This window comes from Sturnus vulgaris, chromosome 31, assembly GCF_052056855.1.
Source record: "Sturnus vulgaris isolate bStuVul1 chromosome 31, bStuVul1.hap1, whole genome shotgun sequence".
Lineage (NCBI taxonomy): Eukaryota > Metazoa > Chordata > Aves > Passeriformes > Sturnidae > Sturnus > Sturnus vulgaris.
The window spans coordinates 4,500,093-4,525,839 of record NC_142273.1 but is presented as its reverse complement, the minus strand read 5'-3'; the positions used below and the strand labels follow the sequence as shown (position 1 = coordinate 4,525,839).

Here is a 25,747-nt window from a genome sequence, read left to right as displayed (position 1 = left end):
CGTGGCACCGCCCCCGCGCGGTTAAACCACGCCTCCTCCACGGCCACCCCGCTCTCTCCGCGCTAAACCACGCCCCCTCAATGCTTAACCCCACCAATCAGGCGTGGGCGCGCCCCGTTTTATGCTAAGCCACGCCCCCTTAGCGCTCAGCCCCGCCCCTCGCGGTGCGCCCCACGCGGCCGCGGGCGATGGGGGGAGCGGGGGCCACGCGGGCGGGCGAGCGCGGCGCATGCGCAGCTCGGGCGGCGGCGCCGCCTCTCTTCCCGTTTGGATTCGCCCCCGGGGTGTCACGAAACGGGAGGAGTGACGTCATCTTGACCGCTGACGTCACATGAGCACAACGGTAAATGACGTCACAGAGCAGCACCCTTATGTGCCACACCCCCACTCAGCGACGTCACAGGAGCACGGGCATCTTCACCCTGTGTTGTCACAGAGCGCACGCATCGCCATCCTGTGACGTCACTCACGCATTGGTGCCTCTATCCTATGATGCCACAGAGCCACACCCGTCTCATGACGTCACTCAAAACAATGACGCGCCCCCACGCGATGACGTCACCTCACGCGATGACGTCACCCCGCACGTCCCCTCTTCCCCCGCGCGGTGTCGCTGCCCATCGATCGCTCGGCGCTCGGCTGAGCCGCCTGCCGGGCCCGCCCCGCAGGGCGAGACCGCGAGCGCCGAGATGAGCCTGGCCGAGGGCCGCGCCCCGCGGAGAACGGCCGGGAATCGCCTCTCGGGGCTGCTCCAGGCCGAGGAGGAGGACGAGTTCTACCAGACCACCTACGGCGGCTTCAACGAGGCGAGCGGCAGCGGGAGGGAGCGGCGGGAGACGGCGACGAGCCCGCCGGGAGGGCGGCGAGGGCGGCGGGAGCGGCGCCCGCGCTCTGAGGGGAGGGAGGGCAGTGGCGGGAAACGTGAGGGGAGTGGGGGGGCCGAGGGAGGCTGGGGGTCCCCAGCTGGGGTTTGCAGGGAATGTGGGGATTTTCCAGGGAATGTGGGCGTGTGCAGGGATGTGGGGATATCCAGGGATGAGGTTTTGGGGGATCCGTGGGATCCCCTCGGTGATCCATCCCTGTGGGATTCCGGGATAACGGGGGTCCATGGGAGCCCCTCAGAAGGGTCTGTGGGGTGAGAGATCCCGAATTCCACAGGAATCCGGGGATAACGCGTCCATGGGAGCCCCTCAGAGGGGTCTGTGGGGTGAGAGATCCCGAATTCCACAGGAATCCAGGGATAACGGGTCCATGGGAGCCCCTCAGAAGGGTGGGATGTTCCGTGGGCATCCGTGCCTGTGTCCCACAGGAATCTGGGGACAGCGAGTCCCCTGGGGCTCCCTCAGTGGGGTTCCATCGCTCCCAACCCCACATTCCCAACATTCCCAACATCCCCACAGGAATCGGGGGACGACGAGTACCGCGGGGAGCACTCGGACAGCGATGACGAGGTGGACTCGGACTTCGACATCGACGAGGGCGACGAGCCGGGCTCGGAGCAGGACGAGGCCGAGCCCCGGCGCCGCCGCCGCGTCCTCACCAAGGCCTACCGGGTACCCAGACACCCCCCGGGCGGCTTTTCCTGCGGAAAAACGGCCCCAAGACCATCGGTTTGGGGTTTTGTTTTTGTAATTATGTGTTTTGTCCTTCAGGAGCCGCTCAAGAGCCTCCGGGCCAAGAAGGCGGAGGGGCCGCGGGGAGGATCCCAGAAAAGTAGGGAGGTGAAATCCGTGCCCTTGGAGCTGCAGGAGGATGGGGGAGACAGTGAGTGTGGGGTGGGGATGGGTGGGGATGGGGTGGGAGCAGGGTCTGGGTGATCCCAGCTGGAAATGGGATCCCATGGGAGAGCTCCTGGTTCTCCGGGGGCTGGGAATGGGATCTCCGGGATCTCAGGGTGATCCAGTGATCCCAGGGCTGATGCAGTGTCCCTCCAGGCAGGAAGCACATGCGTCAGTCCACCACGGAGCACACCCGGCAGACGTTCCTGCGGCTCCAGGAGCGCCAGGTGCAATCCAAGAGGAAAAAGGGAGGCACCAGCTACGAGCGGCCCCTGACCCAGGAGGAGCTGCTGGAGGAGGCCAAGATCACTGAGGAGATCAACCTGCGCTCCCTGGGTGAGTGGAATGGGATTGGGATACTGGGATTGGAATACTGGGAATGGGATACTGGGAATGGGAATGGGACAGGGACACCGGGAATGGGACTGGGAATGAGACAGGGACCTCAGGAATGGCACCAGGGCAGCAGGAACGGGACAGGGAATGTCACTGGGAACAGCTCAGGGTTCCCAGGAATGTCACAGGGTTCCCAGGAATGTCATAGGGATCCCAGGAATGGCACAAGGATGCCAAGACTGTCGCAGGGATCCCAGGAATGTCATAGGGTTCCCAGGAATGTCATAAGGATCCCAGGAATGTCATAAGGATCCCAGGAATGGCACAGGGATCCCAGGAATGTCACAGGGTTCCCAGGAATGTCATAAGGATCCCAGGAATGGCACAGGGATCCCAGGACCAGACCTGGCACCCCTGAAACGTGGCCATGCTGGGATGAGCCATTCCCTGCCCCATTCCTGCCCCCATTCCTGCCCCCATTCCTGCCCCCAATCCTGACCCCATTCCTGCCCCTATTCCCAACCCCATTCCCGCCCCCCAATCCCAGAGAACTACGAGCGCCTGGAGGCCGACAAGAAGAAGCAGGTGCAGAAGAAGAGGAAGATCGTGGGCCCCGTGATCCGCTACTGGTCCCTCACCATGCCCCTGCTGCCAGAGCCCGGCCGCGACGACCCCGTGGACGTCGAGGGGTGAGCGCCTCCAAAATCCCAAATCCCAGCCTGGATCGTCCCCTGCAGCTGCTCCACAGGGGTTGGGCAGCGCCCCAATCCCAAAATTCCGATTTTGGGGGCTGGATCCCAAACTGGAGATTTCCCTTTGGTTTCCTTTTCAATCTGAGGAGGGAAAAGCACCTTGGAGCACCAAAATCCCATGGGAAAAACAGGTGTAGGGCACCACCTTGGCACCCCAAGCCCCTTGGGAGTAGCAGTTTTTGGGCACCACCTTGGCAATCCCAAATCCCATGGGAAAAACAGGTTTTGGGCACCACCATAGCACGCCAACCCCCATTGGAGTGGCAGTTTTTGGGCACGTCAAACCCCATTAGATTCACAGTTTGTGAGACCCCAAACCCCATTGAAGGTGCAGTTTTTGGGCACCCCAAACCCCGTTAGATTCACAGTTTGTGAGACCCCAAACCCCTGGGGAGCGTCAGTTTCTGGGCACCCCAAACCCCGATGCACACCTATACGTGTCCCACCCTGCCACCCCCCTTCTCCCTGTCCCGTTCCAGGCTGGACCCCGACTCGCACCCCACAGGCTCCCCCCCGTCCCCGGGGAAATGCTCCCGCACCTTCATCTCCTTCAGCGACGACGCCACCTTCGAGCGCTGCTTCCCCAAGTGCAAGGCGCCGCGTTTGCCGGTGCGGGAGCTGTGTCCCGTCACCCACAAGCCCGCCCTGTACCGGGACCCCATCACCGACATCCCCTACTCCAACGCCCGCGCCTTCCGCATCATCCGCGAGGCCTACAGGAAATACATCACGGCGCACGGGCTGCCCAGCGCCGCCGCCGCCATGGCCGCGCCCGCCGACGGCCCCGGCCCGCGCCCGGGCCGACAGAAAATCGTCATCAAACAGAGCGTGCCCAGCGCCTGACGTCCCTGATTTGGGGTGTTGGGGTTATTGGGGTGTTGGGGTATTGGGATATTGGGAGATGGAGTCATCCACAGCAATGGATTTGTTCAGTGGTTCCCGTCTAAAATGGCAGAAAATCGTCATCAAACAGAGTGTGCCCAGCGCCTGAAATCCTGGGATTTGGGGTATTGGGGTTATTGGGGTATTGGGATTTCAGGATTTGGAATACTGGGAGATGGAGTCATCCACAGCGATGGATTTGTTCAGTTGCTCCCATCTAAAATGGCAGAAAATCGTCATCAAACAGAGCGTGCCCAGCACCTGACGTCCCTGATTTGGGGGTATTTGGGTTATTGGGGTGTTGGGATATTGGGATATTGGGAGATGGAGTCATCCACGGCGATGGATTTGTTGAGGATCTTCCATCCGAAATGGCAGAAAATCGTCATCAAACAGAGCGTGCCCAGCGCCTGAAATCCTGGGATTTGGGGTTTGGGGTGTTGGGGTATGGGGTGCTGGAATATTGGGAGATGGCGTCGTCCACGGCGATGGATTTGCTGAGTGGCTCCCATCCAAAACGGCAGAAAATCATCAAGAAGCAAAGTGTTCCCACCGCCTGAAATCCTGGAATTTTGGGACACTGGGATTTGGGATTTGGGGATATTGGGATATCGGGATATTGAGGTTTTGGGGTTGTATTTTTTTGAGAAGACCCAACCCAGAATGACACAAAATCATCAAAACGTTCCCAGCTCCTGAAATCCCAAGATTTTGGGATATTGGGGTGTCAGGATTTAGGGATGTGGGATCATTGGGAGTGATTTTTTGGGGGGGTCACTGTTCACAGGGGCTGTTGGGGAGGGAATAAAGCAGAGTTGGGGCTTGGTTTGTGTGGGGTGGTGTGAGATCCCACAAAAATGTGGGGTGGGAGCCCCTTTTCATGGAAATCCTACAAAAAATTTGGAGTGGGAGCCCCTTTTCATGGAAATCCTACAGAAAATATGGGATTGGAGCCCCTTTTCCAGGAGATCCTACAGAAAATACGGGATGGGAGCTCCTTTTTATGGAGATCCTATGGAAACTTAGGTGGGATCCCCTTTTTCCAGGAAATCCTACAAAAAATGTGGGGTGGGAGCCCCTTTTCCAGGGAGATCCTAAAATAAACAAGGCTCGTTAACCCTTTATTTCCCACGACACCCTACAATAAACAAAGGGATTTATGGGATCCCCCTTTTCCCAGAAAACCGTAAAATAAACTTTATGGGATCTCCTTTTCCAGAAGACCCTACAAAATTCATTCCCCGTTCCCCCCAAATCCCTTCACCCCCCGAATCTTGGGCTTGTGGGGCCAAACCCTCCTTGAGCTTTGTAGGGTTTATAGGATTTGGGAAGGATCCCGGCGGTTTTGGGGTGGGATCTTTGCAGGGTTTATGGGATTGGGGCAGGAGCCGCTGTCCCTTCTGCCCCCGGCGGATTTTGGGGCCGGGGCGGGGCCCCCCCGTTCCCGATAAGGGCCGGCTTTGGGATCCGCCCCTCCCGGCCCGAATAAAGCGCTGATCTCATGCCCCGCGCGGCCCCGCAGCTTTGGGATCGGCTCCGGGATCGGCCCCGGGATCAGCCCCGGCTTTTGGGATCGCCTTTAGGACCGGCTTTAGGATCCGCCCCCGGCTTTAGGATCAGCGCCGCCGTTTGGGATCGCCCCCCGCTTTAGGGATCGGCCCCAGGTACGGCCGCGCTGTCCCCGCCTTGTCCCCAGGGCGGTGGCGGCGGTGTCACCTCCCCCCCTCCGAATTTTGGGATTTTGGGGATCCCGGAGCCGCTTCCCAAAGGAATTCCCACGCTCCGAGGGGGGTGGGGCGGGGCAGGTGTGTCCCCACCCCCCGCTCTGGGGACACCGCGGGGCGGCGTTTGTGGGGTCACGACATTTGGGGACACTGCAGAGTGGCGTTTGTGGGGTCGCGACATTTGGGGACACCGCGGAGTGGCGTTTGTGGGGTCACGACATTTGGGGACACCGCGTTTTGTCCCTCCTGTCACCTCCCCCCGGATGATTTGGGAATTTGGGGGGGACAGAGCGGGGTGTGACCCTGGGAGGTGACAAAGGTCGGGGACAACATTTGGGGACACGTTTGGTGGGGGTGTGCTCGGTGTCCCCAAGGCTGTCCCTGCAGAGGGGACCCTCCATGTCCCCCCGGTGTCCCCAGCGCCACCACCCCCGCTGCCCCCCCGTGTCCCCCGCTGTCCCCAGCAGTGCCACCCCCACTGTCCCCCCGTGTCCCCCCGTGTCCCGCTGTCCCATCGGTGCCACCGCGCTGTCCCCAGGTCCCCGCGGCCATGACGCCGTACCGGCAGGAGCTGGAGAAATACCGCGACATCGACGAGGACAAAATCCTGCAGGAGCTGTCCCCGGAGGAGCTGGCCCAGCTGGACGCCGAGCTGGCCGAGATGGACCCCGAGGTGGGCACGGGGACACCTGGGGACACGGCGGGAGGTGACACGGGAGGTGACACGGGCGCTGTCCCCAGAACGTGCTGCTGCCGGCGGGGCTGCGACAGCGGGACCAGACCCAGAAGAGCCCAACGGGACCCCTGGACAGGGACGCGCTGCTGCAGCACCTGGAGAGGCAGGCGCTGGAGGCCGAGGAGCGCCAGGACCTCGTGCCCTTCACCGGCGAGAAAAAAGGTCTGGGGACACCTGGGGACAGTGGGGGAACACCTGGGGAAACCCTTGGACAGTGGAGACAGTGTGGGGATGGCCTGGGGACAGTGTGGGGACAGGCTGGGGACACTGAGGGGACCGGGCCCCCGGGCTCGGGTATATTTAGCTCGGCCTCGCCAGCGGCTCGGGTGTCCTGGGCGAGCTGGGCCCCCGCCAGCCCCGGGCACGGCCACCAGCCCTGGCAGTGTCACCCTGGGGATGGTCACAGCCCCTGGCAGTGTCACCCCCCCGCAGTGCCAGCCTCAACATCCCCATGTCCCTGTCCCCAGGGAAGCCGTTTGTCCCCCTGTCCCTGTCCCTGTCCCCATGTCCCTGTCCCTGTCCCCAGGGAAGCCGTTTGTCCCCTGTCCCTGTCCCCATGTCCCTGTCCCTGTCCCCAGGGAAGCCGTTTGTCCCCTGTCCCTGTCCCCATGTCCCTGTCCCTGTCCCCAGGGAAGCCGTTTGTCCCCAAGGCGGTGGCGCCGGAGCTGCCGCGGGAGGAGCAGGTGACGCTGGAGCCGGAGCTGGAGGAGGCGCTGGCCAACGCCACCGAGGCCGAGATGTGCGACATCGCCGGTGGGTGGGGACTGGGAACGGGACTGGGAACGGGATTGGGAATGGGGAATGGGAATGGGGAACGGGGAATGGGGATGGGGAATGGGGAATGGGATTGGGGAATGGGATCGGGATGTGTGACATCGCCGGTGGGTGGGGACTGGGAACGGGACTGGGAATGGGGAATGGGGATGGGGAATGGGGAATGGGATTGGGGAATGGGAATAGGGAATGGGGAATGGGGATGGGGAACGGGATCGGGAATGGGGATTGGGGATTGGGGATTGGGGAATGGGATCGGGATTTATGACATTGCCAGTGGGTGTGGGGTGGGAATGAGAATGAGATTGGGAATGGGAATAGGATCAGGAACGGGAATGGGAACGGGATCTGATGGGGCTGGGCTGGGATCCATGGGATGGAATTGGGATTTCCATGGGATGGGATTTCCATGGGAACGAGGCCGTTCTGTGCAGGCTGGGATCCCCCCGGGGCCGGGATCAGCACCAGGAAAGGCCTCGGCCGAGGGTAACGCTGCCCCCGAGGGGCCACCGAGTGTCACACGGGGAGGGGACAGCACGGCACACCTGAGTGTCACACACCTGAGTGTCACACCTGAGAGTCACACACCTGAGTGTCACACACCTGAGAGTCACACCTGAGAGTCACACACCTGAGTGTCACACACCTGTCCCCATGTCACCCTGTCCCAGTGTCACACACTTTGTCCCACAGGGTCACACTCGGTCCCCCCTCACCCTCTGTATCCCCTCAGTTAAAGCAGCTCCGACCCAGTGCCACCTCCCCGAGGGGACAGCGGGCTCCTGTGTCCCCGGTGTCCCCGATGTCACCCCGCTGTCCCCAATGTCCCCACAGCCATCCTGGGCATGTACACGCTGATGAGTAACAAGCAGTACTACGATGCCATCTGCAGCGGGAACATCTCCAACACCGAGGGCATCAACAGTGAGTGACAAAGGGACACGGCTGGGGACAGGCCTGGTGTCCCTGTGGTGTCCCCTGTGTCCCCATGTCCCTGTGGTGTCCCCACGGTGTCCCCACGGTGTCCCCATGTCCCAGGCGTGGTGCAGCCGGACCGGTACCGCCCGGTGCCGGACGAGCCCCCGAACCCCACGGACGTGGCCGAGACGCTGCAGCGGCTGCAGGACAACGACCCCGAGCTGCAGGACGTCAACCTCAACAACATCAAGGTGACACCGCGCTGGCACTGTCCCCAACGCGTCCCCAAGGCTCCCCGGGGGGACGTGGGCCACCTTGAGGTGTCCCCAAGGTGTCCCCAGGGGGGTGATTCCTGTCCCCAGGGTGTCCCCAGGGGGGTGATTCCTGTCCCCAGGGTGTCCTCAAGGTGGCAGGTCCCACCCCAGCCCCTCGGTGACCCTGCTGTCCCCAACTGTCCCCAGGACATCCCTGTCCCCACGCTCGAGGCCATCTGCCAGGCCATCAAGACCAACACCCACGTGCGCAGCCTCAGCCTGGTGGCCACACGCAGCAACGACCTGGTGGCCAACGTGAGTCCCCAAATGTCCCCAAAGTGTCCCCACGTGGGCTGGGGGCATTCCCTGCCCCGTGTCCCTCATGTCCCCAAACAGTTTGGGGACAGTCCCCACCCCGTGCCTGGCCCCCCATCCCCAGGACACCAAGGGTGGTGTCCCCATGGTGCCACTCTGGTGTCACTCTGGTGCCACTGCGGTGTCCCCAGGCCGTGGCCGAGATGCTGGAGCAGAACCGGAGCCTCCAGAGCCTCAACCTCGAGTCCAATTTCATCAGCAGCGCGGGGATGCTGCGGCTGCTGGCGGCCATGGGGCACAACCAGAGCCTGAGCGAGCTGAGAGTGGACAACCAGGTGACAATGGGGACAGGGACAGCGGGGACAGGGACGGGGACAGCAGGGACAGGGACAACAGGGACAGCGGGGACAGGGACGGGGACAGCAGGGACAGGGACAACAGGGACAGCGGGGACAGCGGGGACAGGGACGGGGACGGGGACAGCAGGGACAGCAGGGACAGGGACGGGGACAGCAGGGACAACAGGGACAGCGGGGACAGCGGGGACACCAGAGGAGGTGACAATGACCTGACTGTCCCCAGTGCTGCAGTGCCAATGGCTCGGGGACAAGGTGGAGATGGGCATGGTGGCCATGCTGGGGGACACTGGGGGGATGTGACAGTGACACTGGCAGTGGCAGTGACAGTGACAATGTCCCCCGTGCAGAGCCAGCGCCTTGGGGACACGGTGGAGATGGCCATGGCAGCCACGCTGGAGCAGTGCCCGTCCCTGCTGCGCCTCGGTTACACCTTCACCCTGCAGGGCCCGCGGGCGCGCGCCGCCGCCGCCCTCACCCGCAACAACGAGCTCCGTCAGTGTCCCCAGGGCCACCTGGGCCACCAAATGTGTCCCCAGGGCCACCAAGGGTCCCCAGGGCCACCTGGGCCACCAAATGTGTCCCCAGGGCCACCAAGGGTCCCCAGGGCCACCTGGGCCACCAAGGGTCCCCAAATGTGTCCCCAAGGGATCCCAAATGTCCCCAAATGTGTCCCCAATGTCCCCAAGGGCCCCAATGTCCCCAAGGGTCCCCAAGGGGGGGAACCTGGGCTGTCCCACCTTAAAAGGAGATCCGGGAGTGTCCCCAAGGGTTCCCAAATGTTCCCAAATGTCCCCAAGTGTCACCTGGGGGAAATTGGGGGTCCCAGAGCTGAGCCCACCTTGGAAGGAGCTCCTGAATGTCCCCAGATGTCCCCTGGGGCAGGATTTGGGGTCCCACCCCTGACCCCCCCCTCCCATTTTTTCTCCCCCCAGGTCGCCAACAGAAGAAATCCTAAAAATTCTCCCGAGCTCAGGAATGAACTGGGAATAAACTGGGAATAAACTGGAAAAATGGTGGAAAACCCACAGATTTGGGGTTTTGGGGGTGGCCATGACCCCAAATGTGTCCCCCTGGATCTGTGGGGTCACCGTGGGAAATCCCAAATTCCCTGATTTTGGGGTTTCTGAGGGGTTTGTAGGAACATCCTAAAAATTTTAGGGGAAAAGGAGAGGAACAGGGAGCCCCAAATCCCTTTCCTGGGACAATTCCCAACACTCAAAAAAAAAATTCCAAGAAGTCACCAAAAATCAAAAATAAATCCCCCCAAAATGACGTAAAGATTAAAAAAAAGCCAAAAAATTCCCCTAAAATTCTCCCAGAAAACCACTCAAAATCCCCAGAAATCCCCCCAAAAAATCTCCTAAAATTCTCCCAGAAAACTGCCCCAAAATGCTCAAGAAATCCCGCAGAACTCCCCCAAAAAATCCCCAGAAATTCCCAAAAATTCCCTCCAAAATTTCCAAAAAGTCTGCAAAAATTCCCCCAAAAATCCCCCAAAATCCCCCAAAATTGCAAAAAGAAGGTGAAAAAATGGCAAAAAAAATGTAAAAAAATTCCCCCCAAATTCCCAAAAACTTAAAAAAAAAATCCACTTTATTCCCGGGGGTCTGAGGATATCTGGGGACATTTGGGGACCCTTGGGGACATTTGGGGACGTCAGGGGGGTGGCAGAGGTGGCGGCTCCTCCTCGTCGGAGTCGAACTCGGCGTTCTCGTCCTTGATCCAATTCCCAGCAGGATCCTGGACCCAGCCCTGGCTGCCATGGAGGAAAATCGGATTTTTGGGGGATTTTTGGGGGGAATTTCTGGGATTTTTTTTCCCCTCCCAACATTCCCAGAGTTGCACTCACCTGCGCAGGTGCAGGTGGTGCCGAAGGATCCGCAGGCGCTCGGGGCTGGGCCCTTCGGAAATCCGGGAATTCTCTTTGGAAATCTGGGAATTCTCTTTGGAAATCTGGGAATTCCCCTCGGAAATCCGGGAATTCCCCTCGGAAATCCGGGAATTCTCTTTCCTTCCCGCTCTCCTCTCCTTGGGAACACCTGGGGGAGCCAGGAAGGGGCTGCTGGGAATTCCAGGGATTGGGAATTCCCTGGGAAACCCCCTGGAATTCTGGGGTGGCGGGAGGGGAGGGTCTCACCCTCTGTGTGTGTGAGAATTTTGGGATTCCCGGAATTCCGGGACGGCTCCGGCGGCGTTTGGGAATTTTTTGGGATCGTCCCGGGGATCCTGGGGCCCTTTGTCCTGGGAAGGGGGAAGGCAGAGGGGGGTGAATCCCCCCAAAATCCCCACATTTCCAGGGAATTCCAAGGTTTTTCCCAATTCTCCTCATCCCACCGGTGTCCCTTTCCCATCTTTTCCCTTTTTCTCGTATTTTTTCCCCGTTCTCTCCTGTTTTTCCCATTCTTTATCCATTTCCCTCTGGTCTTCCTGTGTTTCTCCCCATTTCTCCTTGGTTTTGTTTCTCTTTTTTCCCCCATTTTTCCCTCTTTTCCCCCATTTTCTCCCCATTCTCCCCCATTTCCCCCCCGCCATTTTTCCCCGTTTTTTCCCCGTTTTTCCCCATTTTTGTCCCCATTTCTCTCACGCAGTTCTCCGGCAGCAGCTGCTGTACGGGGCCGATGGCAGCAGCGCGCTCCGAGCCACGCGCCGCGTCCGGGCCAGCAACGGAGCCTGGGGACAACCGGGGGACAACCGGGGGACAGGGACAGGGGACAGGGACAGGGGACAGGGACACGCTCGGGTCAGGCCATGCCCACTTGGGGACACACCCAAAGGTCACACCCACACGGAACCACACCCACAGAGGCCACGCCCACCTGGGGCACACCCACCTGCACAGCTGGGGCCACCCCCGGGGCCACCCCCGGGGCCACCTGCGGTCCCTGCGGGGCCACCTGGGCAGAGCGGGGCCGGCCGTAGGATCGCTGCAGGCCTGGGGACAGAGAGGGGACACCTTGGGGACACCTTGGGGACAGCAGGAGGGGAGGAGACATGGGGGCAGGTGACACGGGGACAGACACAGGGACAGGACAGGTGACACAGGGGACATGGGGACACGGGGAGCCCGCACTCACTGTCCAGGTGTTTCCTGCCCGCCCTGTGCAGCACCAGGGTCTGCAGAGTGTCACACACGGGCCGGTGGGGACACAGCGAGCACGCCAGCCTGGGGACAGCGAGGGGACACCTTGGGGACACCGTGGGGACCCCCCAAACCTGTGCCCAGGGCAGGGTGACACTGCCAGGACCCCCCAAATCCAGGCCAAGGGGACGGTGACAATGCCAGAATCCCCCCAAAGCTGTGCCAGGGGACTTGGGGACACCAGGGGACACCAGGGACCCTCACCTGCCGTCTCGCAGCAGCAGCGCCTCGTCCTCGGGGATGGCGCTGGCCAGCAGCTCGGCCACGCGGCGCTTCTGGGGACAGCAGGGCCACCCCGGGGTCACCCAGGGCCACCCTGTCCCCAAATTGTCCCTCACCCTGTCCCCAGACTGTCCCTCCTTGGCAAAGGGACCCTGGGGACACCCAGGGAAGGGCTGGGAGGACGGGGGGGACACAAAGGGACACCCAGGGAAGGGTTGGGGGTTCCGGGGGAGTCAGGGAAGGGCTCAGAGGAGACCCGGGGGAACCTCGAGGGGACACGGAGGGACCCAGGGAAGGCCTCAGGGGACCCGAGGGGTTCAGGCCGCACCCCCGGGGGCGCGGGGAGGCCGGGGCTGGGGGTGCCGGGGGTCCCCGGGGGGTGCCCGGGGAGGGGTCCCGGGGGGTTCCGGCCCCACCTGAAGCGCCCCGAGCGGTCCCGGGTCGCTCTCGTCGCGCTTAAACGACATGGCAGCTACCGCTAGGCCGCAATCGCCATGGCAACCACCGCCGCCGCTTCCGGGTGGCCCTTCCCAACGGGCAGTGCGGGGGGGGAAACAACCAATCAGCGAGCACTCAGCGCGGCCCCCGCGGCATGACGGGAGTTGTGGTTCAACCGCGGGAAGCCTCCGCGGGAATGGCGGCGGAAATGGCGCGGACGGAACTACAACTCCCAGAAGGCGCCGCGAGGCCGCGCCGGTTCGGAGGGGCTCGGGGCCGAGCGCGCCCCGTGAGCGGCGGGGCCGGGCCGGGACCCCGGGGTGGGACCCCCGGGCGGGACCCCCGGGCCGGACCCCCGGGCGGGCCATGGCGGGGAGCGGCGGAGCCGGGGCGGCCCCGCGGGAGCACCGCCTGCAGCCCGGGGACACCCTGCCGGGGCTGGCGCTGCGCTATGGGGTGACGGTGAGCGGGGGACACCGGGGGGACACCGGGGGAGGGGAGGCCTCAGGGCTCATCCCGGGCCTGTCCTGGCCCGGTTCACTTCGCTCGCGCGTCCTGGTCCGTGTCCCCATCCCGTCCCTGTCCTTATCTCGCTCCCATCCCTGTTCTGTCCCTATTCTTGTCCCCATCTCATCCCTACCCCTGTCCCATCCCATTCCATAAATCCCCGTCCCAATTCCCCAATCCCAAATCCCGATCCCGCAGATGGAGCAGATCCAGCGCGCCAACCGCCTCTACTCCTCGGACACGATTTTCCTGAAACCCACGCTGCTCATCCCGGCCCCTGCTCGGCCCCCGGGGCCCTGGGACCGGGACAGTGCCGGGGACAGTGCCGGGGACAGTGCCGGGGACACTGCCGGGGCTGTCCCGGTGCCCCCCAGCCCCTCCCGTCATGACCTGACGGCCTCGGATTTCCTGCGGCGCTTGGACGCCGAGATCGGCCGCTCCAAGGAGGCGGCGGCGCAGCGGCTGCAGAGCCACGACTGCAGGTGGGAACTGGGGGGAAACTGGGCCAAACTGGGAGGGAACTGGGGGGAAAACTGGGAAAAACTGGGGGAGAAATGGAGGAAAATTTGGGGAGGAATTGAGGTGAAGTTGGGGCTTCTCGGGTGCTCCAGGGAGGCGGCGGCGCAGCGGCTGCAGAGCCACGGCTCCGGGTGGGAACTGGGGGGAAACTGGAGGAAAAAATTGGGGCAAAAATGAGGGAGAAGTTGGGGTGAAATTGGAGCAAAATTGAGGCTTAACTTGGGAAAAATTGGGGGGAAATTTGGGAAAATCGGGGTGAAACTGGGAAGAAAATCGGGGGAAATTTTGGGGGGAAATTGGGGTGAGACTGAGGTGAAATGGAGGAGAGCGGCGGTGAAGTTGGGGTTGCTGTCCCCGGGGTGGTGGCAGCGCCACCCTGGTGCCACTGGTGTGTCCCCACAGCCCCGGGGGTGGCCCCAGCCCCGCGTCCCCTCGGGGGGCCCGGCTGGGTCCCCGTCCCCTCACCAGGACCCCGCGGGCGGCCGCGCTCAGGGACAGCGAGGACGAGATCTTCACCTTGTGACAGCGGGGACATCCCTGGGGACATCCCTGGGGACACTGGGGACACCGGAATGGGACACCGGGGACAGCGAGGACGAGATCTTCACCTTGTGACAGCGGGGACAACCCTGGGGACATCCCTGGGGACATCCCTGGGGACACCGGGGACAGCGAGGACGAGATCACCTTGTGACAGCGGGGACATCCCTGGGGACACCAGGACTGGGACACTGGGACACTGGAAGTGGAGAACTGGGGACACTGGAGATGTGACATCGAGGACATCGGGGACACCGAGAACCCTGGGGACACCCGGGATGTGACACTGAAGACACCTGGGAGGCGCCACCGCTCCTCCCTGGCCGTGCCGAGGACCCTGGAGGGGACACGGGGACTTGGGGGCGGTGTCCCCTCCTGTCCCCTCCTGTCCCTTCGGGGCCACTCCCGCGGAACTGGGACTTACTGGGAGCCACTGGGACCCCCTGGGGACAGGGACAGGGACAGTGCCACCCCCCTGGCAGCTTGTAAATAAACCGGAGCATTGTCACCCGTCTGGGCTTTGTCACCCCCTGGGGACACTGTGACACCCCCAGGAAAATAAACACCCCAAATCCCATAAAATAAACCCCAAAATCCCATTTAAAAACCCAAATCCCACTAAAAACAAAACAAAACCCAAATCCCATTAAAAAAACCACCCCAAATTCCATTTAAAAAACCCAAATCCCATTTAAAAAGAAACCTAAATCCCACTAAAAAACACAAAATACCATAAAATAAACCCAAATCCCATTAAAAAACCGAGTCAGAAATTCGGGAATTCTTCCCAGCTTCCAGCGCCCCCCCGGGCTCTGTTATTTATAATATTTATATATGGACCACCCCCCCCCCCCGGGATTTTGGGGGAAAAACCCGGGATTTTGGGAAAATCCAGGATTTGGGGGGGAAATCCCGGAATTTTGGGGGAAAAATCCAGGAATTTTGAGGGAAAAATCCAGGATTTTAGGGGAAAACCTCAGGATTTTGGGGGAAAATCCCAAAAGTTTGGGGGAAAATCCGGGATTTTGGGGAAAACCCCAGGATTTTTGGGGGAAAATATTGAAACTTTGGGGGAAAATCTGGGATTTTGGGGGAAAAACTCAGAATTTTTTGGGAAAATTCAGGATTTTGGGTGAAAATCCCAGAATTTTGAGGGGAAAATCCAGGATTTTAGGGAAAAATGCAGGATTTTTTGGGGGAAAATCCCCAAATTTTGGGGAAAAATCCGGGATTTTTGGGGGAAAACCTCAGGATTTTGGGGGGGGAAACTCCAGGATTTTTCTGGGGGAAATTCCTGGGATTTTGGGGGGGAAAATCCAGGATTTTTTGGGGGGGAAATCCCGGGATTTTGGGGGTGCCACCCCCCCCCGATTGTCGCCGTGTCACCCCCGATTGTCGCCGGGAGGGGGGAGGGGACACCCGGGGGTATTTACAGGGTGGGGGAGGGGCGTACGTACATATTTATAGGAATTTTTTTCTTCTTTTTTCGGGGGGGGAAAAAAAAAAAAAAAGGGGAAATTCCCAACAAAGTGCATTTGTCCGTCTGTCCGGATGTCCGGGGGGGAATTCCCGCGTGGAATTCCCTGGAAAAATCTTCCGGGGATTGTGGGGGGAGGGGAGGGAAACTCCAGCCCATCCCCCCCCCTCCCGGGTTAAAGGTGGGCGGGGCTGTCCGAGCCTGGAAAAAAAAATAAAATAAAAAGGGAAAATAATGGGAAAAAATTGGAAATAGTGGGGAATTAATGGGGAAATAATGGGGAATAATGGGGAAATTAATGGGGAAATTAATGGGAAAAATAATGGGGAATAATGGGAATAAATTGGGAATAGTGGGGAATAATGGGGGAATAATGGGGGTGTGAGCAAGGGGACGTGGGGGGACATGAGGGGACACTAAGGGGGACATGGCCCGGGGTGGCCCGGGGTGGCCCGGGGTGGCCCGGGGTGGCCCGGGGTGGCCCGGGGTGGCCCCGGGCTCTCACCTGTGCCGGGGCTGGCAGTGCCACGCTGTCCCCGCGGGCCCGGGACGAGCACGAGCTGTGGGGGGCCCGCCCGGGACGGGGCTGGGGACACTGGGGACACTGGGGACACTGTTGGGGACACTGTTGGGGACACTGCTGGGGACACTGGGGACGTTGTTGGGGACGTTGTTGGGGGTGGTGGCATCTCCACCCCCCAGCGAGCGCAGCAGCTGCCGGTGAGCGACTTCCAGGGCCTGGGGGGACACAGTGGGGACACGTTGGGGACACCTTTAATGTCCCCAATGTCCCCATTAATGTCCTCATTAATATCCCAGTGTCCCCACTGATGTCCCCACTGCTGTCCCCAGTGTCCCCATGGCTGTCCCGTGTCCCCATTGCTGTCCCCACTGCTGTCCCCAGTGTCCCATTGCTGTCCCCATTGCTATCCCCACTGTCCCCAATGATGTCCCCAGTGTCCCCATTGCTGTCCCCAGTGTCCCCATTGCTGTCCCCATTGCTGTCCCCACTGTCCCCACTGCTGTCCCCAGTGTCCCCATTGCTGTCCCCAGTGTCCCCAGTGTCCCATTGCTGTCCCCATTGCTATCCCCACTGTCCCCAATGATGTCCCCACTGTCCCCATTGCTGTCCCCACTGTCCCCAGTGTCCCCAGTTTCGGGGGCTCACCCTGAGTCTCAGCAGTTTCCCCCGCAGCCCCTCCAGGGTCCCCAGGATCAGCTCCGTGTCCCCGATGTCCCCTGGGCTGGCCCTGGGGGTGGCCCCGATGGCCCTGGGCGTGGCCCTGTCCCCAGGGGTGTCCCCAGGGGTGTCCCCAATGTCCCCTCCTGGCCGGGGGGGCACCGTGGGGAGGCTCAGGTAGAAAAAATTCCCTGGAAAAGCGACAAGGGGGGACCTCAGTGGCCACCTGGGGGGGCTTGGTGGCCCTGGGGACCCTCTGAGGGCCTTGGTGGCCCCCAGGGCAGTCTTGGTGGCCCCCCCAGGGGTCTTTTGGTGGCCTCACGGGGGTGTTTCTGGTGGCCTTTTTGGGGTCTTTGGTGGCCCCAGAGGATTTTTTGGTGTCCCCTGGGGTTTTTTAGTGGCCCTTTTCTGAGTTTGGTGGCCCCTTTTGAGCTTTGTGGGGCCCTTTTTGAGGTTTTTGAGGCCCTTTTGGGATTTCTGGTTGCCCTTTTGAGGTTTTGGTTGCCCTTTTGTGGGTTTTTTTTTTTGACCCTTCTGGGTTTTTGGGGCCCCTTTTGGGTTTTTTTGGGGCCCTTTTGGGTTTTTTTGGGGCCCTTTTGGGGGTTTTTTTTGGGTGGGGGAGGGGCGGGTTACCCTCGGCGCTGGCTCCGCCTCCTTCCCGCAGCTCGGGCTCTGATTGGCTGCAGCCGCTCGGGGGCGTGGCCTCCTCAGGCCCCTCCTCCTGGGCTGGGCCCCCCAAAAAAAGGGGGGGGGGGGGGAGGAGGGGAAGGGGGGGGGGGGAGCGGCCCCGCCACCGGAATGCGGTAATTAGCACCCCAATTAGTTAATTAGCACCTTAATTAGGTCATCAGCACCCCCCAGTTAGCACCCGAATTAATTGCCACCCGAAATCGGCACCCCGAAGTTAATTAGCGCCCCTAATTAGCACGCAGCAGCCTAAAATCAGCACCCGAAATTAATTAGCACCCCAAAAATCAATTAGCACACCCAATTAGCACCCAGCACCCCAAAGCAGCGCCCGAAATTAATTAGCAGCCGAAATTAGCACCCTAAAATTAATTAGCACCCCCCGAAATCAGCGCCCAGCACCGAATAGCTCCCCAAAATTAGCACTCAGAACCCCAAATTAGCACCAGAAATTAATTAGAACCTGAAATTAATTAGCACCCCAAAATCAGCACTCGATTAATTAGCACCTGAAAGCAGCACCCCAAAATTAGCACCCAGAACCCCAAATTAACACCCAAAATCAGCTCCCGAAATTAATTAGCAACCCAAAATCATCAGTCCCCAGAGCCCTTAATTCGGTCCCCAAATTAATTAGCAACCCAAAATTAGCAGCCAGCACCCAAACTGGGACCCAAAATAGCACCCAAAAGCAGCACCCCAAAAATTGGCACCCATCACCAGGACCCAAAATCAGCACCCGAAATCAGAATCCCAAAATCAACCCCAAAAATCAACCCCGAAATCAGAATCCCAAAATTAACCCCCAAAATTAACCCCAAAAATCAGAATCCCAAAATCAACACCCGAAATCAGCACCCGAAATCAGAATCCCCAAAATTAACCCCAAAATCAGCAGCCCAAAATTAACCCCCAAAAATCAACACCCCCAAAATCAGAACGCCCAAATCACCCCAAAATCAGCACCCAGGGAACGAGACCCCAAATCCCAGAGGGGATTTCTGGGGGGGAATGAGACCCCAAATCCCAAAAAGGAGCAGGAAATGAGAACCCAAATCCAGGGAATGAGACCCCAAATCCAGGGATAGGGCAGGGAATGAGACCCCAAATCCCAAAAAGGAGCTGGGAGCGAGACCCCAAATCCAGAAAGGCCCCCCAGGATCCCAGATCCCAAAGAGCAGCAGGGAATGAGACCCCAAATCCAGGGAATGAGACCCCAAATCCCAGCAGGGATCCCATCAGGCACTGCAGGGAATTCCCACCCCAAAATCCCCCCAACTCCTGCCCCAAATCCCCTCCAATTCCCCCAAATCCCCCCCCCAGTTCCTGCCCCAAATCCCCAATTCCCGTCCCACATCCATCCCAAATCCCCCCAAATCCCACCCCGAATCCCCCCCCAGTTCCCGCCCCAGATCCATCCCAATTCCCACCCCGAATTCCCAGTTCCCCCTTTACCTTTCCGGTTGATTTGGATCCCGCTGGGCTCCGGCCACTCCGGCCCTTCCTGGGATCCCTCCTGGGCGGCCAAATCCCGGCCGGACACCGGGAATTCCTCACTGGATATTGGGAATTCCTCACTGGACACCGGGAATTCCCGGCTGGACACCGAGGATTCCTCACTGGACACTGGGAATTCCTCACTGGACACTGGGAATTCCCGACCGGATATTGGGAATTCCTGAGTGGACATTGGCAAATCCCGGTCGGACATCGGGAATTCCTGACTGGACACTCGGAATTCCTGACTGGGCACCGGGAATTCCTGACTGGATACTGGGAATTCCCCACTGGATACTGGGAATTCCCGACTGGACGTTGCTGAATCCCAACTGGACGTTGGTGAATCCCGGCCGGACATCGGCGAATCCCGACTGGACGTCGGGAATTCCCGGCTGGACATCACCGAATCCTGACTGGACACCACTGAATCCCGGCTGGACATCGGGAATTCCCGAGTGGACATCCCAGAATCCCGACTGGACATCGGCAAATCCCGGCTGGACATCGGGAATTCCCGGCCGGACATCACGGAATCCTGACTGGACGTCACGGAATCCCGGCCGGACGTTGCTGAGTCCTGACTGGACGTTGTTGAATCCCGGCTGGACATCGGGAATTCCTCACTGGACATCGGGAATTCCCAGCTGGACATCGGGAATTCCCGAGTGGACATTGCTGAATCCCGACTGGACAATGGCAAATCCTGACTGGACACTGGGAATTCCCGACTGGGCATTGGCAAATCTCGGCTGGACACTGGGAATTCCCGACTGGACATTGCTGAATCCCGACTGGACATTGGCAAATCCCGGCTGGAGAGCACCGAATTCCAACTGAACGTTGGAAAATCCCGGCTGGCCATCCCAGAATCCCGACTGGACATTGGGAATTCCCGGCTGGACATCAGAGAATCCCGACTGGACACTGGGAATTCCCGACTGGACACTGGGAATTCCCGGCTGGACATCCCAGAATCCCGACTGGACACTGGGAATTCCCGGCCGGACACTGGGAATTCCCGGCCGGACATCCCAGAATTCCAGGCCTGTCCGGAAGCTGCTCCGGCCACCGAGGGCGTGGGGGTGACGTCATCCTCGGGCTCGGGGTCCCGGCCCGGCCGGAGCCTCCGGACAATCAGGAGCCGCAGGGTCTCCACTGGGATCGGGATGGGAAAAACCGGGATTTGGGATTTATCCCAAAGAAAGGTCCTGGGACTGGGGAACAGAGGGAGGGGAGAGGGGATCTGGGATTTTCCTGAGGGAATTGACGGAGGAAAATGGGGGAATTTGGGATTTTCCCGAGGGAATAAAGGGAGGAAATCAGGAATTTGGGATTTTCCCCAGGGACTAAAGAAGGGAAATCAGGAATTTGGGATTTTCCCGAGGAAAAGGAGGAGGAAAACCAGGAACCTGGGGTTTTCCCGAGGGAATAAGGGATGGAAATCAGGAATTTGGGGTTTTCCCGAGGGAATAAGGGATGGAAATCAGGAATTTGGGGTTTTCCCGAGGGAATAAGGGATGGAAATCAGGAATTTGGGGTTTTCCCGAGGGATCCTCACCATCCTCCAGTGCAGCCTCGGCCACTCCGGCGCCTCCCGGGGGTTTTGGGAGCCCCGGGCTGGGGGAGGGGTCGGGGTCCCGAGGGGAATTTTTGGGCTCGGGGTCCCCAATCCCCTCCCCCCCCGGCTCCTGCGGCAGCTCCGGCGGGGGAGGGGCCCTGCCCGAGGGCTCGGGGTCACTGCCAGCTGTGGACACAGGGGACACTGGGGACACTGGGGGATATTGGGGACACAGGGGATAGTGGGGACATTGGGGACACAGGGGACACTGGGGACACAGGGGACATTGGGGACACCGGGGACATTGGGGGACACAGGGGACAGTGGGGACATTGGGGGATATTGGGGACACAGGGGACACTGGGGACATTGGGGACACAGGGGACACAGGGGACATTGGGGGATACTGGGGACACAGGGGACAGTGGGGACACAGGGGACAGTGGGGACATTGGGGACAGTGAGGACAGGGATGAGACAGAGATGGGGACAGGGACACAGTGGCCTTGGGGACACAGCAGGGACAGGGATGAGGATGGGACAGGGATGGGGACAGGGACAGGAGGTGACAGTGGGTGACAGCAGCCATACCTGAGGAACAATCCTCGGGCTCAGCCTCGGATCCTCGGGCCAGCCCTGGGGACACGGCGGGCTCTGACAGCCCCAGCCTGCCAGGGGAATTCCCATTACTCCCATCCCCATCATCCCCATCATTCCCATCACTCTCATCCCCATCATTGCCATTGCATTCCCCTTTAATCCCATTCCCATTATTCCCATCATTCCCATTCCCATTATTCCCATTACTCCCATTCCCATTCTCCCCATCATTCCCATTCCCATTCTTCCCATTACTCCCATTCCCATTCCCATTCTTCCCATTACTCCCATTCCCATTCTCCCCATCATTCCCATTCCCATTATTCTCATAATTCCCATTCCCATTATTCCCACCATTCCCATTATTCTATTTCCCCCATTATCCACATTATTCACATTTCCCCCATTATTCCCATTCCCAGTATCCCCACCATTCCCATTTCCCCCATTAATTCCCATTCCCATTTCCCCCACTATTCCCCCAGTCCCCCCATCCCCACCCGGATCCCGAGCTCCCGCTGGCCTCGCTCTGGTGCCGTTTTGGTGGCCCAGGGACGCTCCTGGTGGCCCCCTGGACCGCCTGCTCCAGCAGCTCCATCCACCTGTGAAATTCCAGAGGCGATTCCCAGGGATTCTGTCACCCAGGCAGCAATTCCAGCCCTCCCCAGGGAATTTCTGGGCTCATTCCCAAGGATTTTTGTCCCCACCAGGGAATTTCCTGGCTCATCCCAAAGAATTTTTGTCCCCCCCAGGGAATTTTCCGGCTCATCCCAAGGATTTCTGTCATGCCCAGGCAATTTTCCAGCCCTTCCCAGGAAATTTTTGGGCTCCATCCCAGGGATTTTCCAGCCCTTCCCAGGGATTTTTCCCGGGATTTCCCTCACGTGTTCTTCTCCGAGGATGTCAGTGCCACCAGCTCGTAGATTTGGGGTCCCAGCTCCGAGGTGCAGATGATGAACAGGGCCCGCTTGTCTGGGGGGACAGCAGCATTTTCCCAAAAAAAATCCCAAAATTCCCACCCCTAGAACTCACAAAAATCCCGGAATTCCAGGATTTCCCTGCCCACCTGTGGCCAAGGAGCACACGAGACCGAGGTGAGCTGGAGCATTGGGCTGAACGCCCATTTTCAATTAAAAACCCCAATTTTCCATTAAAAACCCCCATTTTTCCACACAAATACCCCATTTTCCCACAAAAAAACCCCACTTTTCCCACAGAAAATTCCTGGAATTCCCGAAATTCCCAGATTTCCCACCTGTAGCCACGGGGTGCATGAGCAGTGAGCTGAGCTGAACCCCATTCCCACACACCATTTTCCCCCCAAAAACCCCATTTATTCCCAAAAAAAACCATTTCACCACAGAAAACCCCCACTTTTCCCACAAAAGCCCTCACTCTTCCCTCAGAAAATTCCCAAAATTCCCGGATTTCCCACCTGTGGCCACGGAGCGCACGAGCAGCGAGCTCAGTATGAGCACGGGGCTGAACCCCCATTTTCCTTCCAAAAATCCCCATTTTTCCACAGAAAAAAACCATTTTTCCACAGAAAACCCCCATTTTTCCCACAGAAACCCCCACTTTTCCCACAGAAAATCCAGGGATTTCCCACCTGTGGCCACAGATCTGACGAGCACCGAGCTCAGTTTGAGCACCGGGCCGAGCCCCCATTTTCCCGCCAAAAACCCCTCATTTTTCCACAGGAAAAAAAACCAAAACATTTTCCCCACAAAAAAAACCCCACTTTTCCCACGGAAAATTCCCGAATTTCCCACCTGTGGCCACGGATCTGACGAGCAGCGAGCTCAGTTTGAGCACGGGGCTGAAGCTCTGCTTGGTGTCCGAGGAGGCTCCCAGCGCTCCCTTGCTGTGACATTTGAGCACCAGGCGCTCGTCCTGGCGCTGCAGCAGCACCAGCAGCTCCTCCAGCAGCAGCACGTGCAGCTCTGATTTTTTGGGGATTTTTTTTTTGAGGATTTTTTGGGTTTTTGGGGGGATTTTCTGGGGGATTTTTAAGGGATTTCTTTGGGATTTTTTGGGGGGATTTTTCATGTTTTTTCCCTCCCAGTCTCTCCCAGTCCGTACCCACACTCTTGTCCTTGCCCACTCTCCAGGTCAGGGGCCCCTCGTGGATCATCCGGTGCGAGGTCAGGTCCAGGTTCTGTGGGGACAAAATCCATGGGAAAAACACCCCAAAATCCATGGGAAAACACCCCAAAATCCATGGGAAAACACCCCCAAAATCCATGGGAAACCTCCCAGAAATCCATGGAAAAACACCCCAAAATCCATGGAAAAACACCCCAAAATCCATGGGAAACCTCCCAGAAATCCAGGGAAAAACACCCCCAAAATCCATGGGAAAACATCCCAAAATCCATGGAAAACACACTTAAAATCATGGAAAAATGGGTGTTTCCCATGGAAAAATTGGAAGTTTTTAATGGAAAAACTGAGGTTTTTAACGGAAAAATCGAGGTTTTTCCCGGAAAAACGGAGTTTTCTCCTGGAATAACGAGGGAGTGGCCCGGGAAACCCGATGGCAGGCGGGGCGCGGTGCCGGGGAAGGGAATACCCGGAATTCCGCAGCCAGGGGGTTGCTGCTCCTCTCCAGGGCCGCCGTGTCCAGGCGCCGCTGCAGCTCCTGCAGCCGCTGCCGGTTCTCAGCGCCGCGCACGGCGTCGTTCACGAAACGCAGCACGTCCCTGCACTGCTCCCGGGCCCTGCACAGCTTCTGCTGCTCCAGGGAACCCGCTGGGGATAATGGGGAAAGTGGGAATTATCCGTGGGAATAACCAGGGAAAATATCCGGGAAAAAATGGGGATAATCCGGGGGAAAATGGGAATAAACCAGGGGAAAATACAGGGAGAAACGGGGAGAGATCAAAGGAAAAATCTGGGGAGAAATGGGGAAAATCCGGGGGAAAATCCACAGAAAAATGCAGCGAAAAATGGGGAAAACTCAGTGAAAAACGGGGGGAAAGTGGGGAAAACGCTGTGAGGGAACTGAACCGAGGGAATGGGGATTTTCTGGGATCGGTGCCCCCCCTACCCTCGGTGCACTTGATGATGTTGTCGAGCAGCAGCGGGTACTTGGTGAGCCGCTGCATCTCGGACACGATCAGATCCTTGAGCTGCAAGCCGCCGGCACTGCGGGTTACTCTCGGCCTCCTGCAACGGGGCACGGGCTGCAATTCCCGAACCCGGGAATCCCTGCCCCTACCGGCTCCTGAAATCCTGAAATCCCCGAATCCCTGCCCCTACCGGCTCCTGAAATCCCGAAATCCCAGAATCCCTGTCCCTACCGGCTCCTGAAATCCTGAAATCCCACAAGTCTGGAATTCCTGACTCTATTGGAATCTCGGAATTCTGAAATTCCTGAGCTCGTGGGTGCCCGAAATCCTGGATCTCTGACCCAGAATCCCCAAATTCCTGACCCCATTGGCTCCTGGAATCCCAGAATCCCTGATCCCATTGCTTACTGAAATTCTGGAATTGCTGACCCCACTGGGGAGAAAATTGGGGGAAAAAATGGGGGGAAAAGGGAAAAGAGAGGGGAAATAAAAGGAGAAATAAAGGAGGGGGAAAAGGGGAAAAGAAAGGGGAAAAGGGGAGGGGAAAAGGGGGAAAGAAAGGGAAAAAAGGGGGGGAAAAAGGAGGGGGAAAAAAGGGAAGATAAAGGGAAAAAGAGGGGAAAAAGGGAAAAGAAAGGAAAAAAGGGGGAAAGATAGGGAGGAAAAGGAAAAGGGGAAAAAAGGGGGAAAAAGGGAAAAAAGGGGAAAGAAAGGGGACAAAAGGGAGGGAAGGAAAATAAAGGAAAAAAAAGGGGGAAAAAATCAGGAAAAAAAAGGCTAAAAAAAAGGGGGTAAAAGGAGGGTAAAAAGGGGCCATAGGAGGAGGACAGAAAGGTAAAATGCGTGTGGGAACCTGCAGGGGAAGGATCCCAAACCTGCATGAAGAGCTGGAAGCGACTCTCCTTGCGCTGCTTGGTGCGGATCAGCTCCAGCGCCACCGACTGCGCCGAGCAGAACTCGGCAGCCACGGCCTGGAACTCCTGCTTGGCTGCCCCGTCAAACTGGGAATTCCGGGAAAAACGGGATTAGGGAATGGCCATAAATCCCAGAAATCCCAAAATTCCCCAGATTCCCGGGATTCCAGGCTTCGGCTCACCCGGGCCAGCATGAGGTCGCCGATCTGGCGGATGACGGCTCCTTCCTCCTCCCGGAGTTTCTTCATGGATTCCAAAAGGGAATCTGGGAAAGGGAAAGGGTTGGGAAAAATGGGAATAATGGGAGGGGGGAAAGGAGGGAAAACGGGGAAAAGGGGAAAAAAAAGGAGGGGGAAAGGGGGAAAAAAGAGGGAAAACAAAGGGAAAAAAGAAGGGAAAAGAGAAGGAAAAGATGGGAATAAAGGAGGAGGGAAAGGAAAAAGAGGGAAAAGAGAGGGGGAGAAAAAAAGGGAGGAAAGGGAAAAAGGGAAAAAGAGTGAAAAAAGTGAGGAAAGAGAGGGAAAAAACGTAAAGAAGGAAAAAAGGGGGGAAAAAAAGAAAAGGGAG

At 58.9% G+C, this 25,747-nt stretch overlaps 5 protein-coding genes across 6 annotated transcripts in view; 3 read left to right on the top strand and 2 right to left on the bottom strand.

The window, feature by feature from the left end:
- The first annotated feature begins 583 nt into the window (after window positions 1-583).
- Window positions 584-4,141, top strand: VPS72 (vacuolar protein sorting 72 homolog). The gene is made up of 6 exons (XM_014893349.2): window positions 584-806; window positions 1,401-1,553; window positions 1,653-1,764; window positions 1,935-2,114; window positions 2,662-2,803; window positions 3,346-4,141. Exons 1-6 carry the CDS (start codon window positions 690-692, stop codon window positions 3,707-3,709), a joined length of 1,068 nt encoding a protein of 355 aa, XP_014748835.1. The 5' UTR covers window positions 584-689; the 3' UTR covers window positions 3,710-4,141.
- A 973-nt stretch (window positions 4,142-5,114) lies between these two features.
- On the top strand, window positions 5,115-9,855 carry TMOD4 (tropomodulin 4). Of its 2 annotated transcripts, XM_088181054.1 has the most exons (10): window positions 5,115-5,412; window positions 6,011-6,145; window positions 6,214-6,370; window positions 6,839-6,961; window positions 7,817-7,906; window positions 8,021-8,151; window positions 8,362-8,469; window positions 8,661-8,804; window positions 9,176-9,320; window positions 9,761-9,855. In XM_088181054.1, exons 2-10 carry the CDS (start codon window positions 6,023-6,025, stop codon window positions 9,781-9,783), a joined length of 1,044 nt encoding a protein of 347 aa, XP_088037180.1. In that variant the 5' UTR covers window positions 5,115-5,412; window positions 6,011-6,022; the 3' UTR covers window positions 9,784-9,855. The 2 variants fall into 2 exon arrangements, with proteins under 2 accessions (XP_088037180.1, XP_088037181.1); XM_088181055.1 differs by lacking the exon at window positions 9,176-9,320.
- A 548-nt stretch (window positions 9,856-10,403) lies between these two features.
- SCNM1 (sodium channel modifier 1) lies at window positions 10,404-12,656 on the bottom strand. Its single transcript, XM_088181021.1, has 8 exons — window positions 12,606-12,656; window positions 12,172-12,242; window positions 11,903-11,953; window positions 11,660-11,760; window positions 11,413-11,498; window positions 10,966-11,069; window positions 10,678-10,887; window positions 10,404-10,584 (listed from the first exon to the last, which is right to left on the bottom strand). The coding sequence occupies exons 1-8, from the start codon at window positions 12,654-12,656 to the stop codon at window positions 10,485-10,487; spliced, it is 774 nt and encodes a 257-aa protein (XP_088037147.1). The 3' UTR covers window positions 10,404-10,484.
- On the top strand, window positions 12,611-14,701 carry LYSMD1 (LysM domain containing 1). The gene is made up of 3 exons (XM_014893345.2): window positions 12,611-13,089; window positions 13,333-13,616; window positions 14,056-14,701. Exons 1-3 carry the CDS (start codon window positions 12,655-12,657, stop codon window positions 14,174-14,176), a joined length of 840 nt encoding a protein of 279 aa, XP_014748831.2. The 5' UTR covers window positions 12,611-12,654; the 3' UTR covers window positions 14,177-14,701.
- A 265-nt stretch (window positions 14,702-14,966) lies between these two features.
- The window catches only part of LOC106863788 (rho guanine nucleotide exchange factor 11), a 29,774-nt gene continuing 18,993 nt past the window's right edge, over window positions 14,967-25,747 (bottom strand). Inside the window, 16 exon segments of the mRNA XM_088181053.1 lie at window positions 14,967-15,871; window positions 16,176-16,408; window positions 16,839-17,041; window positions 17,484-17,576; window positions 18,993-20,192; window positions 20,596-20,781; window positions 21,187-21,263; window positions 21,696-21,797; window positions 22,080-22,167; window positions 22,968-23,138; window positions 23,278-23,353; window positions 23,768-23,946; window positions 24,245-24,332; window positions 24,334-24,363; window positions 25,142-25,267; window positions 25,363-25,445. Of these exon segments, the coding sequence (XP_088037179.1) occupies window positions 15,655-15,871; window positions 16,176-16,408; window positions 16,839-17,041; window positions 17,484-17,576; window positions 18,993-20,192; window positions 20,596-20,781; window positions 21,187-21,263; window positions 21,696-21,797; window positions 22,080-22,167; window positions 22,968-23,138; window positions 23,278-23,353; window positions 23,768-23,946; window positions 24,245-24,332; window positions 24,334-24,363; window positions 25,142-25,267; window positions 25,363-25,445 (3,152 nt within the window). The 3' untranslated portion in view covers window positions 14,967-15,654.